Genomic DNA, 17,547 nt, shown 5'->3' with positions numbered 1-17,547 from the left:
AACACCAGGCAAATTACAGGAACAGGTCACCTCTGCAAACATGGCAGACATTATCGATGATGACATAAACGTTGAGGATTGTAGTAATCAAAGATCCTTGTCATCACCACCACCACCTCCTCATTATCATCATCATAATGATCATCATGCAGTTATAATGCATCATCCTTTTGCTCATAGAGCTAACAACCCTAGAATCATCAGCACTACTAATGCTATTACTTATGATAATAACAATATTAATATTAATGATGATTCTTATAGCAATTATCACCACTTATCTAGTATAAGTAGCAACTATGAGATGATGGGTGGTGGTGGGGCTAGTCTTAGCAATATCTTCTCCAACTCTTGTGAGTCCCTCCTAACCATGGGTGGTGTCCCCGCGGATTTCTCGGCGAATTCCAATTCACATTACGATCACAACACATACTCGTCCACGACCACGACCACCACGGCAACATCTAGTGATGTGTGTTGGGATGGCAGGGGTAAGAATCACAATGGCATTGGCACTAGAGGAGGAGGAGGAGGTAGGGTTCACACCAGGAGTAGTAGTAGTACTAGTAGTAAGGCAATCAATACAACTACTACCCCTGCCACTGCTACTACTACTACTAAGTCTGGTGGTGGTCACCCAAGGGGTTCTAGTGAGAGAGTGAATGAAATCACCCTCCAAGAGCTCTCCCAATACTTCAACATGCCCATCACCCAGGCCTCCAAAGAGCTCAAAGTCGGCCTCACCGTGTTGAAGAAGAAGTGCCGAGAATTTGGGATCCCGAGGTGGCCCCATCGCAAGATGAAGAGCTTGGATAGCCTCATCAACAACATTCAGGTAACAAACCAGCCCCAACATGCATTGCAATGGCTATGCTCACATTTTTCTTGAATTTTCTCATACACATTGTGTCTATATATATATATATATATATATATATATAGTATAAGTAGTATGAACACACTAAATCATTTATATGATGGATGGTTTTTTAAATTGGCACCCATGATGATGATGATTGCTAGGATTTGGCAAGTGAGCAAGGTGGCAAGGGATCAACGAGAGTGTTAAATGCAGTGAAGGAACTCGAAGAGCAGAAGAAGTTGATGGAGGAGATGCCGGGAATTGAGCTCGCGGAGCGGACGAAGAGACTTCGGCAAGCATGCTTCAAAGCGAGCTACAAGAAGAGACGTCTCCTCTCCCAACATTAATTACACTAGATGGAATAGAACACACCATCCACAATTAACCCATTTATATACATAACAAATTATAGTTAGTGGACACATATATTTTGGCCCCAAACTATAGTCACACATCTCATTTTACACACTATACATAGCTATGGATAGATAAGTCATTATACCCCCCACAACAAAACAACTTTGTATTTATCCATGCAATGCACATAGAAAAACAAACAATACTCAATACATTCATTGCAACTACATATATATGTATGTGTGTGTATGGTCCTCAGCTAGAGTTTTAAGTTGTTTGCTCGCTAGTATTAACTAGCTCTCTTAAATATATTATTAAAAACATCATCTTAAAATAGCTAGGCATACATACTACTACTAGGTTCACTACCAATCCCGTCTCTTCACAACATGATAATTTCTCTTCCATTTTTATCATATCTTTGTAAGAGTCCCCAAATATATTGTTTCCTTACATATATAGATAGATAGATAGATAGATATGGTGGAGAAAGATAGATGCATGTGGCTTTGAAACTCACTTGGTATCATCATCAGCTTGGTTAATTTGGCACCAATACACACAATAATGATTCTATAATACCCTTGCTTTCATCAATATTTTCATTCCCAAAGAGCCATTTTTTTCCCTCCAGTGTACTTCCCATTTCAAAAATCAAATGAGGAAGTGTTTTTACTTGGTCATGAACTTGTTGCAATAATTTGCAGTCATGCTACATTTACAATGAAGAAGATATAACAAACAACACAGTATTGTGTATTGTATGCCTATGCGTATTATCTACATGCATGAATCACATATGCAGTCTATGATGTTTCCTTTTTTAGGGTTGTACTAAAGAAATCTTTGTCTGTTTGCGTAATAGTTGGATTAAATACTTATAGAGTGTGTCCTAAACAAATCTGAGGATAGATTTGGAGGTCAAAGGATGGACAAGTGTGGCCATGGCTTTGTACCCCCTTGTTTACACTTGAGTTCAAGTGACAACATTACATTGTGTACCTAAAACACGTTGAGGTAGTAGAAGGAAAATGAATGGACAAGTTCCCATGGTTTTGTGAGGAAATGAGTTTGAATTATGTCAAAACACAATGAAAATGTTACAAATCTATGGGGTTTACTTTGGAATAAACAATAAGTTCCTTGCTATCTAGAGCAATGAGTACATTGGTCGCATGGTACTCATAGGTTGCCATTGTATCCATCCCATCGCATCTTTGAAGGGTATAAGGAATGTTGGTTGAGTCCGAGTCCATGGGTGTGGGTAGAGCTAAGGACAATGTGGTTGGTGGCTACCTAACAAAGTGCCATAATGACCTAATCTACTCATCCATAGTGATCATATAATTATAAGCAAATGAATTGTGTGTGGAATGAGCACTCTTTCATAATGGGTGGGACTTTTGAGAAATGTTTATTTACATAAGACTTTTGGTAAATGAAGAAATTATCTTGATTTCCAAAATTGGATACTTTGTGGAGGAGCATATAATCAAAAGACAAGGAGTTGTGAGGAGTGTTTATTTTCGTAAGGCTTTTGGTAGAGGAAGAAATGACACCCCATCTTTTTGTTGGAGATGATTTTATAACTCCCAACTTATAGATGATGCCCCCACAATTAAGATGCTTCACACAAATACGACATGTTTTACAACGTATTTTTGTATGACTTGCCCAATCTTATAAGACATCTTTTAATTTGATGATACCTTTTATGGCGAAGATAGAAATGAAAGTTTCACAAGAACAACATTCTCTCCTACATTGTGAGATAGGATGGTTCACAATACCAAGGTCCAATGTATTACAAGCAAAGAGGGGCTAAACCGAAGTGTGGATTTGCACTTCAGAGTTCATCAAAATACTCATGTGCTTTTTGTGGGTACGTGGACTAAAATCCATATTTCTATTTTCCACATTTTGGACTTCAACCATATCAGAAATGGGATTGGATGGAAGATTTGTAACTTAAAGATGGGGTGTTTTTATATGGTCACATGATAATAATTATTCTCACTAAAGTGTTGATACACAAAATCAATAATAAATGTAAAAATATTACGAACATTGATTCATCTATCGTTCTATCTTTTCATTAATTGACGCTAAAAAGGATAGATTTACATAACTTGTGTAAAGATATCATAAACATTGATTCACCTATCAACCATTCTTTCATTAGTTAACATTAGAAAGGATAGATTTGCATTACTTTGGGACATTTTTTGGTCTCACCTAGGTGGCAATTTTGGCAATAAAATCAACTACATACTTGCGTATAAAAGTGTTGAGGGAATATTTCAAAAGGTTGCAAGTTGAAACTAGATTAATCTTGACTTTTTAGACCAATAATACGCTTATTGTCGATGATGCTATATGATATGAAAATCGGTATTAATGAACAACTCAAGATTCATGCATAACCTTGTGATATATGTTATAGAAAACAAGACAAGATTGTTCGTAATGAATATTAGTCACCTCGTGCTTATGACATCAAAAGCTATTCGTTTGGCTTTTATGTTTCATAGTAATTTGGAAATTGTCAATAGAAAGTCATTGGAACCATGATAACCTCACAAAATTTTCGCAAACATAACCAATGTTTTATTGTTGTCAAGAGCTAGCATTTGAAAAATCTTTGGTAGGAAATGACGATCTCTTGTAAGCTTTTAAGGATCTACAGGCAACGACAATCAACAACAAATGTGTGGGCATTGGTAATCTATTGGAACAAACTCATTCAAGAGTCCATTTTTTTTTTTCTTTCGAGAGGTGTTTTTGGCCATGTCCCTACCGTAGAACATTGTCAATTGGCTTTCTGTTGGTCACTTGACCAACCGATTCGGGTACGTATTCACTTAAGGAGACTCGCTCTAATGAAGGGCCGGATTACAGAACTAGGGTAAGGTTACCGCTCTAATTATGCATGCATTTATTCATTAATTCTTTGCACATGGTATGCCATGGTATGCCATGGTATATTCTACCAAAATAGACCTCAAGTTTTATTAATTTCCCAAATTGTACCCCCTCCCCCCTGCCCTTAATATTCTTCCAATTCCCTTGATACGCCTAATAGTATTTCTGAAAATCTCTCTGAGAATACCCTGCGCTTTCTTTCTCTGCTTTCTCAGTCTGTAGAGGAATTGCAGAGAGATGAGTATGCTTTAGAATTGTAGAGAGTCTGAGTATGATAAAAACAAATAAAAAAGGGTATGGATGGGCTCTAGAATGGTGTCATTGGTAGCTCCATTGCTTCTTCACTCTCACTCATCATTGAGAAACTATAAAGCGGAAGGCATTCCTGTTTTATACTCTGAGTAATGCCATTTTCATTCATTACTCATGGATAAATTATCCTCTCTCCAACCAAAACCCTCTCCCCCTCTTTCATGGAACCCCAGTTATCCCATAGGATTACTCGTTACTCTGTTATGTCTGCCTAACTATCACATCTAATTGAGGGGATGAAGAAGGGGATTGATTGATCATGTAATTCCTCGACTCCTCTTTCAAGGTGTGCCTAAAGGGCATTTTAAAGAAATAAGGGAAATTTAGGGCCATTTCGGGAAATAAAGAAAAACGTGGGGACCTTTACCCCAATGTAAGATTCAATTAAATGGTCGAAAGATCTTAAGAGTAAACATAATTAAATCAAGGGAAAAGTACGATGATACCCCTGGAAGTTCATCTATTTACTAGAATGCCCCTAGAAGTTCCAAATTTACCAAACTACCCCTATGCCCAAAAAATTACACTTTATAGAGTAATTATACACTCAAATCTACAAGCCCTATTTACCAAAGATGGAAGAAATGGACCCGAACTAGCCTTATTTACCAAATATTTGAGTGTATAATTACTTTATAAAGTGTAATTTTTTGGACATAGGGGTAGTTTGGTAAATTTGGAACTTCCAGGGGCATTCTGGTAAATAGACGAACTTCCAGGGGTATCTTGGTACTTTTCCCTTAAATCAATCATACATGATCACGACTTGTTATATGACTATTGGTAGTGGCTTCTAATCCTACGCTACTAATCAGGCCTTGCTTAGGGATAGTGTCTCTAGGGAATCACTACGAATATGTAACTCTAGCACGTTACACTTTGCTTAGGGATAGTGACTCGAGGTAGTCACTGAGTATGTTACTCTAGCACGTCACTTCAATGCACAAGGATACTTGCCTTGTTAGACATAAGGATAACATATAAAGAGGTTTTTTTTATGTTTCGTATATAGATTTGTACGTTTAACCCATGGAAAATCTTTAGAAATATAATATTCTCATTGCATGTGTCATCAAAAGGTTTAGTTCAATTGCATCTTCTAAAATCATGAAATCAAGGATACAACTTTACAAGTTGAGCAAATTATATGTCACGTGGTTCGCTTCAATACGTAATTCAAGATATGTTCTTCACTAATCAATTGTTTTTCATGCATATTCCAATGAATTATTCAGCCACAAGCTCTTTCACAAGGGAGTCACGAGTCATATCACAAGGGAATTCGATCACATATGATAATCCATGCGGGGAACTTTGGTGTGAGATATTGTTGTTATGTAACATTAAACGTTTTGCTACCCAATATGGAATTTCTGAATGTCGCAACATATGGATAAAAGGTTATGTTTTGCAAATGATTTTGGAAAGATGTAATACACTCCTAAAGAGTAACCTTGGGTGTTCAGACATAAGCTTGGTCATTGTCTAGCACCCTAGGTAATTTTCCAAATAGTGAATGGGGTACAAGGTTATGCTATTGCCTTAGCCCCTAAAACGATGACATATAAATTTCGTTTGTATTTTCTTTATTTAGTTCAACGAGGTTTGTTAAAGATATTGTATCCGTAAACTAGAGTTTCATAAAAATGACATCTTGAAGTGTAGAAAAAATAACAAATAATATAATGGTTGTCCTTTAGGCTGGACTCTTTTACTATGTTCTTTTTCTTATCCCATTCAACGTGTTGAATGTTGATAATCAACAATATTATTTTAAACTTCAGCCACACACGATCCAATCATAATCATGGGGTAGTTGGTGAGCTTATTTCTATACCCTACTCCCTCCTTCGTATACACATCGACGAAAATATTGTGCTAGTGCCTAAATTAGTAATGCATGCATCCTGTATTTGCTATTAATATAGTCTTGAATCATAATTTCGTGAAATGTATATACATCCTTGGTTTCGTGAAATCTCTTCACTCTTTTTATTATTTCTCTATGGTCAAAAACTTCCATATGCACTAGGGGAGACAAGTTACGTCTCTTTATAAACCTTAAATGGCCTTTAAATCTACAATTGAGATTACTTTATTCCCTTGATATATTAAATGTCCATGCATCATTTGCTTCCGAAGTGTTTTTATCATGTATCTCTCTATCAAGTTCAAATTGCCTTCGTTTTGTCTTTGAGTAAATTGTATTCCCTAGATACATCTGCCCATGCATCACTTGCTTGTGTTTGGCCACCTCACCATCATCTTTATGCTAATGCCCATCATACATTCTATAGCTCACACATGAATGAATTCTTGAAGAATGGCAATGTATTCTAGTATAATATTTAGAATATAATGAGACACTAAAACATGAGTAGTTCCTCCATTGTGTCATCATTAGCACTCATGTTTTGGCTTTCACCACATGACCAATCCAACATATGCATTGGTTGGAATTACTCATGTCCAAGGAGCGTTATCCTTATAGGAGCATAACTTTATCACATTTTATAACATTTACGCCTAAGTTCTAAGTTGGGGCAAAAGCTTGTGCGTGGAGACCTTTTCCATTTATTCTTCCTTGGGTTTATCATGGTCTTACTTGTAGTCGGCATTGGCATGTTATTTATATATATTTTTTTCATTTGTTCTTTGTGATGGTCTAATTTATAGTTTGGGTTGGTTCATATTACGATTATATCTGAGTGGTAGGCTAAGTGTATCTGAGTCCAAATCTTATTTTGCACATTACTTTATTAGATATCATTGTAGATGTAGGGAACACATGAGCTTATGATGTTCGGCCAACCAACCAATTGGTTGTCCTAGTCAATGGCTTTTGACCAAAACTACAAATTAGACCACACTACACTAAGGGAGAACAAAATGAAAAGGAGTTATCACGAAAATGATTTCACCCCAAGTGTGAACTAAGGAGTAAAAGTTGTTAAACACGATAAAGATGAAGATTCGCACCGTCGATTTTTTTTCTCGAAGCTATAAGTATAATAGTAGTCTCACCCTCTGCTTTTATCGTAGAAAAACACGAATATCATCACATGACAGACAAGAATAACACAAGATCGATTTGAGGATACGAATTTCTTGCACATTAGTGCAAGTAAACGAATCGGCGCTCGACTTTACTCCCTATTTGGGGGGAGGGGGGGGGGGGGGGGGTGTTGTTAGATAATAGATTCCCGAAGTTGCAAAGCTTTAGACATCAGTTTGGTGTAGGTGACATAAAAACATAGGGTTTGAGCTAGGTTTTATCCCGAGGTGGAAATATGGGATGGGGGCCGATATTGACTACTCCAAAACTTATAAGGGCAAGTCACCAGATTGTCCCCCCCCCCCTTTCTCTACATTTGATGAGAAATGTGACAAGGACCCAACTATCATCAAGAGCGTGTGAAACACACTAAAGCTATCTATCGATCAATCGATTATCGTGCAAATTTGACGAGAAAATGACAAGGGGAAGGGACCCAATAGCTATCAATCAATCGATTATCGTGCAAATTTGATGAGAAAATGACAAGGGGGAAGGGGGAGGGGGGGGACCCAATAGTGAGCTTGAAAATGACCACACCCCAAAATGTATATAATATACATATACATATATGTATCATGTATGTATGTGGAGACAGTGAAGTCTATAATGATGATTTCTATGGAGACTCTGTTCTGTACATGTGTCTTATACCCATTGGTTAACCCCACTTTTGGCCCATACCTTCGGAAAGAGTTGAAAGAAAGAGAGAACCATCTTAACCTTTTTTTACTTACCGTCATTGGGCATCTTTTTTCATTTATAATTTATTCCTTTTTTTGATCTGCCTGTCTGTATGCCTCTTTGTCTCTCTCAAATGTACCCCTGCCCCAACATCACCCAATCGCTCTGATTCACCACTCATGGTCGAGGAAGGATTGGATAATTGACTGGATAAATGTAGGCCCCAAGAAATCTGGTTCAATTATTGATCCATTTCTCTCTCTCTCTCTCTCTCTCTATCCGTGGCTTTATTGGAATATAATGAAATAATGTTTTTTTTTTGCTTTTTCTAATGTTTGTGTGTGTATATATATCTATATATATATATACATTTACATATACATATATAAGTTAAACCCATTATTTAGATTGTGAGAATGCATTTCCCATGTGATGAAGTTATGCAATTCATGCATCAAAATTCACCCTTTCTTGGGTAAGTTCCCTTTTTCTGCTTCTATATTTGGCTCTTTTTTGGCAAGAAGACATAAAAATTATGCATCCAAACTCATCCTTTCTTGGACAAGTTTGCCTTAGCTCAATCATCTATTCATTTATTTGTGGCTTTGATTTGCGTTCTTACAGGTTTAGCTATGAGCAAGATGAGCCCTTCTTCTGTAATAATACTGAGATGATGCCAATGGTCTGGTTAGAGGGCGACCTTCAAGCCCTTGATCCCGAGATGTTGGCATTTCCGCTTGTCGATCCTACTCAAATCATTGTGTCTGAACCTCCAGACTTCATGAAAGAAAAGTTCCCACTTGAATTAGAAGAAAAACTAAGTGGAAACCAAGTAACAATGAATTCTTCCTCCACCTCTGCCTCCTCCTCTTCCATTTCTTCTTCTTCTTCTTCTTCTTCCTCCTCCTCCTCCTCCTCTTCTTCTGCTTCTTCTGTGTTACAAGGATATTGTATGGAAAGTGAAGGTCACATTCATTCTCAGTATTCTTCATCTTTTCAAGAAATCATTATGTTAAACCCACCTTCAGATAACCATGCCTCATTAGCTTATGCTAAGGAAGGAAATGATGTTCATCAGTATACTAACCCTATCCACACATCTGATAATGACAAGAGAAAGAGAGATGCTTCAGAGAGTGAGGTATGGTGATAAACTTTACCTCATAAAAGTGGATTTTGCTACATGTTTAACAAAGTATATGTAATGTATGTGCATGTGTTTGTCTGACTGTCTGTATCTACAAAAGTATTAAACATGTTGTGTATTCATACAGGATTCCTATGAGGCTGTATGTATGGTATGTATGTATGTATGTATGTATGTATATGTATGTGTGCATGTATGTACAAAAGTATTAAACATGTTGTGTATTCATACAAGATTCCTATGAGGTTGTATGTATGGCATGTATGTATGTATATGTATGTACAAAAGTATTACACATGTTGTGTATTCATACAAGATTCCTATGAGGTTGTATGTATGTATGTATGTATGTATGTATGTATGTATGTATGTATGTATGTATGTATGTACAAAAGTATTAAACATGTTGTGTATTCATACAAGATTCCTATGAGGTTGTATGTATGGTATGTAATATGTATGTATGTATATGTATGTGTGCATGTATGTAGGGAAGTATTAAGCATGTTCTGTATTCATACAGGATTCCTATGAAGATGTGGTTTCTAGAAAGCCTCGGCAAGGCAGGTCCACAAAAAGGGCACGGGCAGCCGAAACTCACAATCAATCAGAAAGGGTCTCTTCCTCTCCCTGAGTTAATATGCATACACGGAATGCATACATACATACATATACATACATATGTACATGCACGGGTACATGGATTGCATGCCTACATACATACCTACATCCATGCCCTATATACATATATGCGTACTTACACACATGCATGCATGTATGCTACATATATACATGCATACATACAACATACTTGCCTACTTATATGTAGCATACATGCAACATACATGCATGCTTGTATGCTACATGCATACATACTTATGTACTTATGTATTTACTGTATATACAATGCATACATGCATACATTCATATGTGCTGACATAAAATATACGCCGGAATGTTGTAAGAGATGAAGGAATGAATGCATATATTTATCGTATTTTGTTTCGTTTGTGATTAGTGAAAGGTATTTTTGTGTATTCCTGTTCTAAATTGTGGTATTCTCATGCATGCATTCGTAGAACCGACGAGGTAGGATTAACGAGAAGTTGAGGGCCTTGCAAGAGTTGATACCCAATGCTAACAAGGTACATGTTGCACACATGTATATATAGACTAATGTTTCAATATGGTTGATTGGATGTGGTTCCAGCTAAAGACAAATGTCTGAAACTTGATTGAATGTTGTGTTGTGTAGACTGACAAAGCCTCATTATTAACTGAGGTTATAAGCTACCTCAAGAGGTTGAGGCTACAACTTCAGGTAAAACTTTGGCTTAAGGAACTTTACTGAATCATAAAAAAAGAACTAGTGACTTCTCAATTATTTTGTTGGGTTTTCTTTGATTGAGGCAATTCATGGTTTATTGTGCACTTTCGTTTCCCCGTGAAATCTTCATTCAGGTAATGTCTTATAGAAATGCAATGAGGAATACATCTACCCCCAGGGCAGCAGATGAAGTGCACATAACTCAAATGACACATGAGATGACTGACAGAACAAACTTCCAGCCCACCATGCAAGTTGGATGTATCACCAATGCCCCGACTCATTTCTCTAATTGTCCTGTTCCAAAACCATTTGCTTTTGATGAAGACCCTTTTCGCACCATCCAACAACACCCTGCTCCTGAGAACCCTACCATATTTCCATCATTCATCGTACGTTAAGTAATGTAGATTATGGTCTCATTATGTAAAATTCTTTGTAAAACAAAATTGATTGGTGTGCCATTGGTCTTTCCATCATTGCCTTCATTGTAAGTGTATATGTCCCCATGCTCACATTCTTGTACATACTATCTTCTTTACATCACTCAGTAGTATTTGGACCATGTGAATCTGTCCAACATTGGCGTCATTGTTATGTGTGTGTATCCCCACATCCACATCCTTGTACATACAATCATCATTCATTCCAAAAAAACTGGTTAATAGTTATGTTTGATACATTCAAGTTTATTTGGGTCAGCTCGACAATGTTGAGTATCTCTCTCTATTGAATAATGTTAGTCAATTGGTCCAGATGTTCTCATTAAATTTCTTGGTCTAGGTAATTAACGTATTTAATTATGTTTTCATATATTGATCAATTCTAAGCAAATGTCAATGAATTTGTTTCCATTTGACATATATTTTCATGGTGAGATTGTTTAGAACTTATAACATTACAGTTTCGACTTGTCCACAATCCAAACGTTTTAATTGGCGAGCATGCTTTCACAATTGTGCAAATGTTATCCACGTTGAGGTCTACGTCAAGCAAGAAGGCAATAGGCGCTAGTCGTTCATCAGTCCAACATTGGCATAATTATTATGTGTGTGTATCTCCACTCACGTTTTCTTCAATTAAGAAAAAAGTGGCTAATGGTTCAATTTCAAAACATGAGGCTCCTTTAATGAAGGTGTTTAAAATATCTCAAGAACTTTGAGGTTTCATTGAGGGCTTTAGTTGGAATGGCTCAAGCATAATAGTACAATGAAAATCAGGTGTCTTGTCCCTTGGGGCTTTGGAACAAGTGGGCATGACCAAATTTACCTTTTTATATCTTGTGTTTGTTAATTTTATTTCTCAAACAAGAAAACAAGATATCTTGTGTATTGGCCTCGTAAGAGACATTGCGAAACTTACTCTTCCTTTATGAAAGGAGGAAAACAGGTGCCAAGAACAATCATATGAATCTGTTCATACACATGCATATGGAAAGATAAAACAAAATTATGAATATTCACAATAATATGCCATATATATCTAAACATACATGGGCGTCTCTAAACACACACCCACCCACCCACACACACACACATACAAATATCTCTACACAAGTTTATATTATCCTCGTAACTCAAACCTACATAGCTAACCCAAATACATACATATATCTATGTATCTATGGATACACATATTTTAAGAGAAGATATACAAGTATTATATATCTATATGTGTAAACCTATACATGTCTATGAACCTAGCATCGTACCATAAATACTAGCATTTAACTTAAGATCATAGACATGTTGTTGGGGGTCCAATCATCTTAAACCAAGTCATTCTATATTGTATGCGGAATTTAAAAAAATGAGGAAGGTGACACTGGCATTGGTCATTGGTGTGATCGATAACATCAAGGTTAGGTTGTACACATTAATTTAATTGATGAGATGGTACATATAGAAAAGTTTATGTCACAACAAACACTTGACGAGTTTGGCATTCACGGGCCACCCATAGGAACATATTTGCCTAATGTATAGTATGAACCTAGAAAATAAAGAGGCCAAATTATTAAGGTGGGATTAAGGTAAGGATTACACAATGTTGTAAAGAGGTTGTACAAAGGAAGCGTAAGTTTTTCTTCTCCTATTAATGCTTTATTCGTATGCTTGTATAAATTATCTTAATAGTACATGATAGTACAATACTAGTCAAATTATCTTGCTATTGAATAAAGCTTTTAAAGTTTGAATTGACTGTATGTTCTTCAAGATTCAAATGTAAGTAATTTCAAGATTTTCTATGTAACTCTTTTCAACCTTTCAAACAATCCTTTCACACTAGATTATGACAAACATTGCTTTTTTGAGGATAACTTATTATAATGATCATAGTGAACTATATAATGGGATGTGTGGTTAGGGCAAATGGTCAATGTTCTTGATTTGAGAACTTACGTCGTAGTTTCATCTTGATGTACCAATTATTCACAAACGACAATTTGTAGGTTATAGCCTTTTTTTGGAGAGGAAAAAGTTGTAATCTTTTTCATGGAATACCCACATTAGTCAAGGGACTTTGAAGGAGATCAATTTGAACAATGGATCAAACTAAGTGGTATCCTTGATGCTTGAAGGTTCATTTTCAAAGAAAGCTTCTGGAACAAATTTTCTTTGAAGGGAATACATTATTATGTCCAACAAATATGTATAGAGATGGTTCGTTTCCTTCTTAATATATTTGCGTTTTCCAAGTTTAACCACGCGAGGTAATATATTCTAGCGTTTTTGTAGGCATCCTTACAATGTGTAGGCTTTTGTGATGATTAATTGTACACATTTGATTTAGAAATAGCAATTCTATCTCATAAGATGTGTGCGATATTTCTGTATTACTAAGAGATGCTCAATACAATACATGGATTCATAAACTCTCACATATAGTTTGCGTTCCAATCTAATCACACATAGAAGTGGATCAAGGTTCAAATAATCTAAATCTCTTTGGCATTATATCCTTTGCCACTTATACTTATTCACACAATTTGATCCTACAACAAGCGTGCAAATTGGTGCCCACAACGGAGCACATGTGAACTTGGTGCATTATAACATGTGCCCCTAAGAGGTCCCAAAAATGTACAAAGAAGAAAGGATAGTGGGTGGGTATGCAGCAAGGAGAGAAAGGGTAGGACAATGAAAAGAGAACAGATCACATACCATTTGAGCACAAAATGAAAGTATTTTGAATTATTACCAATGAGAGCATATCAACACATGCTTTTTTTTTATCTTACATTGGAAAATGGAGAGTTGGGAGAAAGAAATGTGTTCATATGGAAACACTATTTGGTATACCGCGGCTAGTGACACCAGACTTACTAGATGTACGGAACATAATAACGTAATCGATGCCACTGATATCTTCCCGATTGAGGAGGGATCGGTCATCGTTCCGTTCTTTGATGGCCCTCTTGGCCTCATGGAGGCGAGAGTTGAATTTGTCGAGGGCCGATTCAACGGTTTGATTCGTGGTATCATTGATGGTCGGAGTGGCATCACCAATGTACACCTCGTTGGGGGCATGGTTAGAGAAGATCTCGTGTGTGGCGATCACGATCAAGCTTTGGGGGCATGACGATATGGTTTTAAAGAAGTAAGTGTCGGGAGCTTTGACAAGCTTCGCGTATTCGGGGGTGCCTTTCTCGTGCACGAAGAGACAGCTCATGGAGGGTCTCGAAGGCGGATCAAGCAATAACACAAGAGATAGGAAGAAGATAATAGGGAGAGAGAGATCAAGAAACTAACATTTGTATTTCTCACACCACATAAATAGTTGTTACAATGTGTATATATAAGAGGGTGGTTACAAAACGTTTTTATAAAAGAGGGGTATTTTACGAATAATAATTTCTTACTTTATAAAGAGGGGCATTTTACGAATAATAATTTCTTACTTTATTTATCATAATATGTTTTATTTTCCTCCTAATATTATTCTTTATTTTATATTCTAACCCCCCCCCCCCCATAAAATAAAGAGTTTATTTTTCTTTATTGATCTTACTAATACTAAGACCAATTTTATTACAACAATTCTAATGAGCTACTTTGGGATTGTAGATAAACAAAGAACTCGCTTTAAAACAATCCATTGAGTTACTTCCAATTTTAGTGTATTGTAGATAAACAAAGAACTCGCTTTAAAGCATTCCAATGAGCTACTTCGAGATTCTGCATGAATTTAGAAAGAAAACCAGCTGAGTAAGACAAATCCGGACGTGTACAACTCACAAGGTACCTTATATTTCCAAGGATTTGTTGATAAAGAAGTGATTTCATGAGTTTCTCTTCTTCCACGGCCTTTGGACTATCATTGGATGATATTTTGCATGATACGATCATTGGTGTTGCAATAGGTTTACAGTCGGACATCTCGAACTTGTGAAGAATTTCTTCGACCAACTTTCGTTGCGACATGGGAAGTGTGCCTGCCGTTCGATTCCTTGTTACCTTGATACCAAGGCAATACTCTAGTTGTCCAAGGTCTTTGACGGGAAACTTTGCCTTGAGTTGATTTATAGCCTTTCGCATTGAAGTAGTAGAGTTAGAGGCAATTGGCAAATCATCAACATACACACCAATGATTACATAGTCACTTCCTTCTCTACGAATGTAAAGATTTGGCTCGGCTTGAAGATGCCGAAAATTAATAGACATAAGATTCAATGTATGGAGCTTATAATGCCACATTCGTGGAGATTGTTTCAAACCATACAATGACTTATGAAGCTTACACACATACTTTAGGAATTTTGAATCTTCAAAAAATGGCGGTTGTTGCATGAATATTGAAGAAACTTAACTTTTTGTCCATCGTCTCTACAAACAACAAGCCATTTTTGAGTAATGAATGTAACATTAAACAATCAATATAGAACAAATTTTATGTATGTGTGATCTCTCTCTAGCAATCATTCTCTATTTGTATAGTTGCCGAATTCTATATGGTATTAGATTTATAGATTTCCGCATCTATCAAATAAGACTAGAGAATCCCAGGAGCGTTGATCGATTTGTCATCAAGACGAGTGCTAAGCCAGATAGCCCTCTTCCATAAAAATGGCACAATCCTCAACTCCTGCCAACATTCTCAACATACATAAACTTTCATTAGTAAAGTTATCAAAGCTAAATTATCGCATTTGGAGTGCTTGACTCGAATTATAATTTCAACACTACAAACTTTGGGATGTAGTGTCAGGATTGTCAACAAAACCTGATCTCCCTGCACCTGATCAAGTTATTTGGGAAGAGAAAGATCTTGTAGCAAAGATGGAATTATTAGCACATATATCAGATGTTCAAGGAGAAGCGGTTAGAAAGTTACAAACTTCGCATCAAATTTGGGAGAAATTAAAGACACAATATGAACCAAAGACGGATGTAGCACAAGTGCACACACTATGTGCATATGTCACATTTACAATGAAAGAAGAAGAAGAAGTAGATAATTTTCTAACAACTTGGGAAAAGAAATTGGATGATACAATTACATCTGGCTTGGACATTTCTGACAAACTACAAAGATGTTTATTATTAGGTGCTTTACCCTCTTCTTGGTCATCTTTTGTGACTACACAAAATTTAAATAAACAAGCTACTGGGGAAGATCTCATGGGAGATATAAGACAAGAAGACTCGATGAGAAAGACAAGAGAAGAAAACACATAAACACAAGCAATCGCTATGGAAGCCTATCGACCTCATTACAAACCACAAGCAAGATACAAGAGTTTCAAGAGTCAGTGGACTAATGCACCTATGACTAAAGGTGGAATTAAGTTCACTAAGTCTTCATTGCAACATTCGCAAAAGACCAGACCACATACCAGAAGAATGTAAGGCAAAACAAAAGTCTATTTGAAGATTCCCAAGCAACATTCGTCGACCACAAGCACACACTGTAGAAGAATTCGAGGAAGAGAGAAATGGAGAAGAAGAAGAGGAAGAAGAAGAAGAGGAAGAAGAAGAAGAGGAAGAAGAAGAAGAAGAAGAAGAGGAAGAGGAAGAGGAAGAGGAAGAAGAAGAAGAAGAAGAAGAAGAAGAAGAAGAAGAAGAGGTTTATGTAACAGTTGCCTCAATGGAAGAAAAGGACGAATATGAAGAAGAAGGTTACAACGACTTGATGCAAGCTTTCGTGGTTGAAGCACTTGTCGCGGATATACCAACAAAGAAGGATCACAAATGGTATCTCGACACCGGAGCAAGAACCACCTCACACATCGATCGGATTGGCTTCAAAGGTACACAACCCTACAAAATCCAACAAATGTTAGATTTGGAAATAATGGAGTAAAACAAGTATTCGGCAAAGGCCAACTTACTTTTCATCTCCCCGGAGGAGGAAACTTCACCATAAATGATGTGTACCACATGCCTGGTATCACCAAGAACCTCCTTTCGATAAGTCAAGCAAGTTCGAATGGAACCATCATCGAGTTCCATCATAACCAAGCCGTGATTCATCATCTTTTACCAAATGGTCTCATGATACGAACTTCCTGCAAAAGACAAGGAGGGTTATATCCAATTAGTGTACATCCAACAACCCAATAAAAAATTGAATTTCACACAACCGAAATCGAAAGACAACAGGAACTCACCTTACTTTGGCACTATCGACTTGGACATCCACACCTTGCTGCTATGCGAACACTCCAAACTCACAAGCTCGCTCAAAGAGTCCCAAAGGATATGTTTTGCAAAATTGACCTATGTGAGGCGTTCTTGTTCGGCAAAATGGCATCATCAAAGTTTCCTACAAGTAACTCACGAAGAAGTCGACCTCTTGAACTCTCGTCCATAGTGACATATGCGACCATGAAATTTTACAACGAATTTCTGTTCCTTCGACACCACAACAAAATGGTCTAG

General features: G+C 36.8%; 1 protein-coding gene across 1 annotated transcript; it reads left to right on the top strand.

Moving 5' to 3' along the window:
- Nucleotides 1-8,521: 8,521 nt before the first annotated feature.
- LOC147863486 (uncharacterized) lies at nucleotides 8,522-11,356 on the top strand. Its single transcript, XM_087319248.1, has 6 exons — nucleotides 8,522-8,667; nucleotides 8,817-9,333; nucleotides 9,863-9,955; nucleotides 10,419-10,484; nucleotides 10,595-10,660; nucleotides 10,801-11,356. The coding sequence occupies exons 1-6, from the start codon at nucleotides 8,609-8,611 to the stop codon at nucleotides 11,065-11,067; spliced, it is 1,068 nt and encodes a 355-aa protein (XP_087175374.1). The 5' UTR covers nucleotides 8,522-8,608; the 3' UTR covers nucleotides 11,068-11,356.
- The last annotated feature ends 6,191 nt before the right edge of the window (nucleotides 11,357-17,547 follow it).

This window comes from Azolla caroliniana, unplaced genomic scaffold (assembly GCF_043228905.1).
Source record: "Azolla caroliniana isolate FFs.n. ecotype wild unplaced genomic scaffold, voAzoCaro1.0.p SCAF_5, whole genome shotgun sequence".
In the NCBI taxonomy this organism is placed as follows: Eukaryota; Viridiplantae; Streptophyta; class Polypodiopsida; order Salviniales; family Salviniaceae; genus Azolla; species Azolla caroliniana.
Note: the sequence above shows the minus strand (reverse complement) of the source record. Positions and strands in the feature narration are given on the sequence as shown.

Coding starts and splice junctions, on each gene's coding strand:
- LOC147863486 (XM_087319248.1), top strand. CDS start 8,609: ATGCATTTCCCATGTGATGAAGTTATGCAATTCATGCATCAAAATTCA. Junction 9,334..9,862: donor GAGATGCTTCAGAGAGTGAG/GTATGGTGATAA, acceptor GTATTCATACAG/GATTCCTATGAAGATGTGGT. Junction 9,956..10,418: donor CTCACAATCAATCAGAAAGG/GTCTCTTCCTCT, acceptor ATGCATTCGTAG/AACCGACGAGGTAGGATTAA.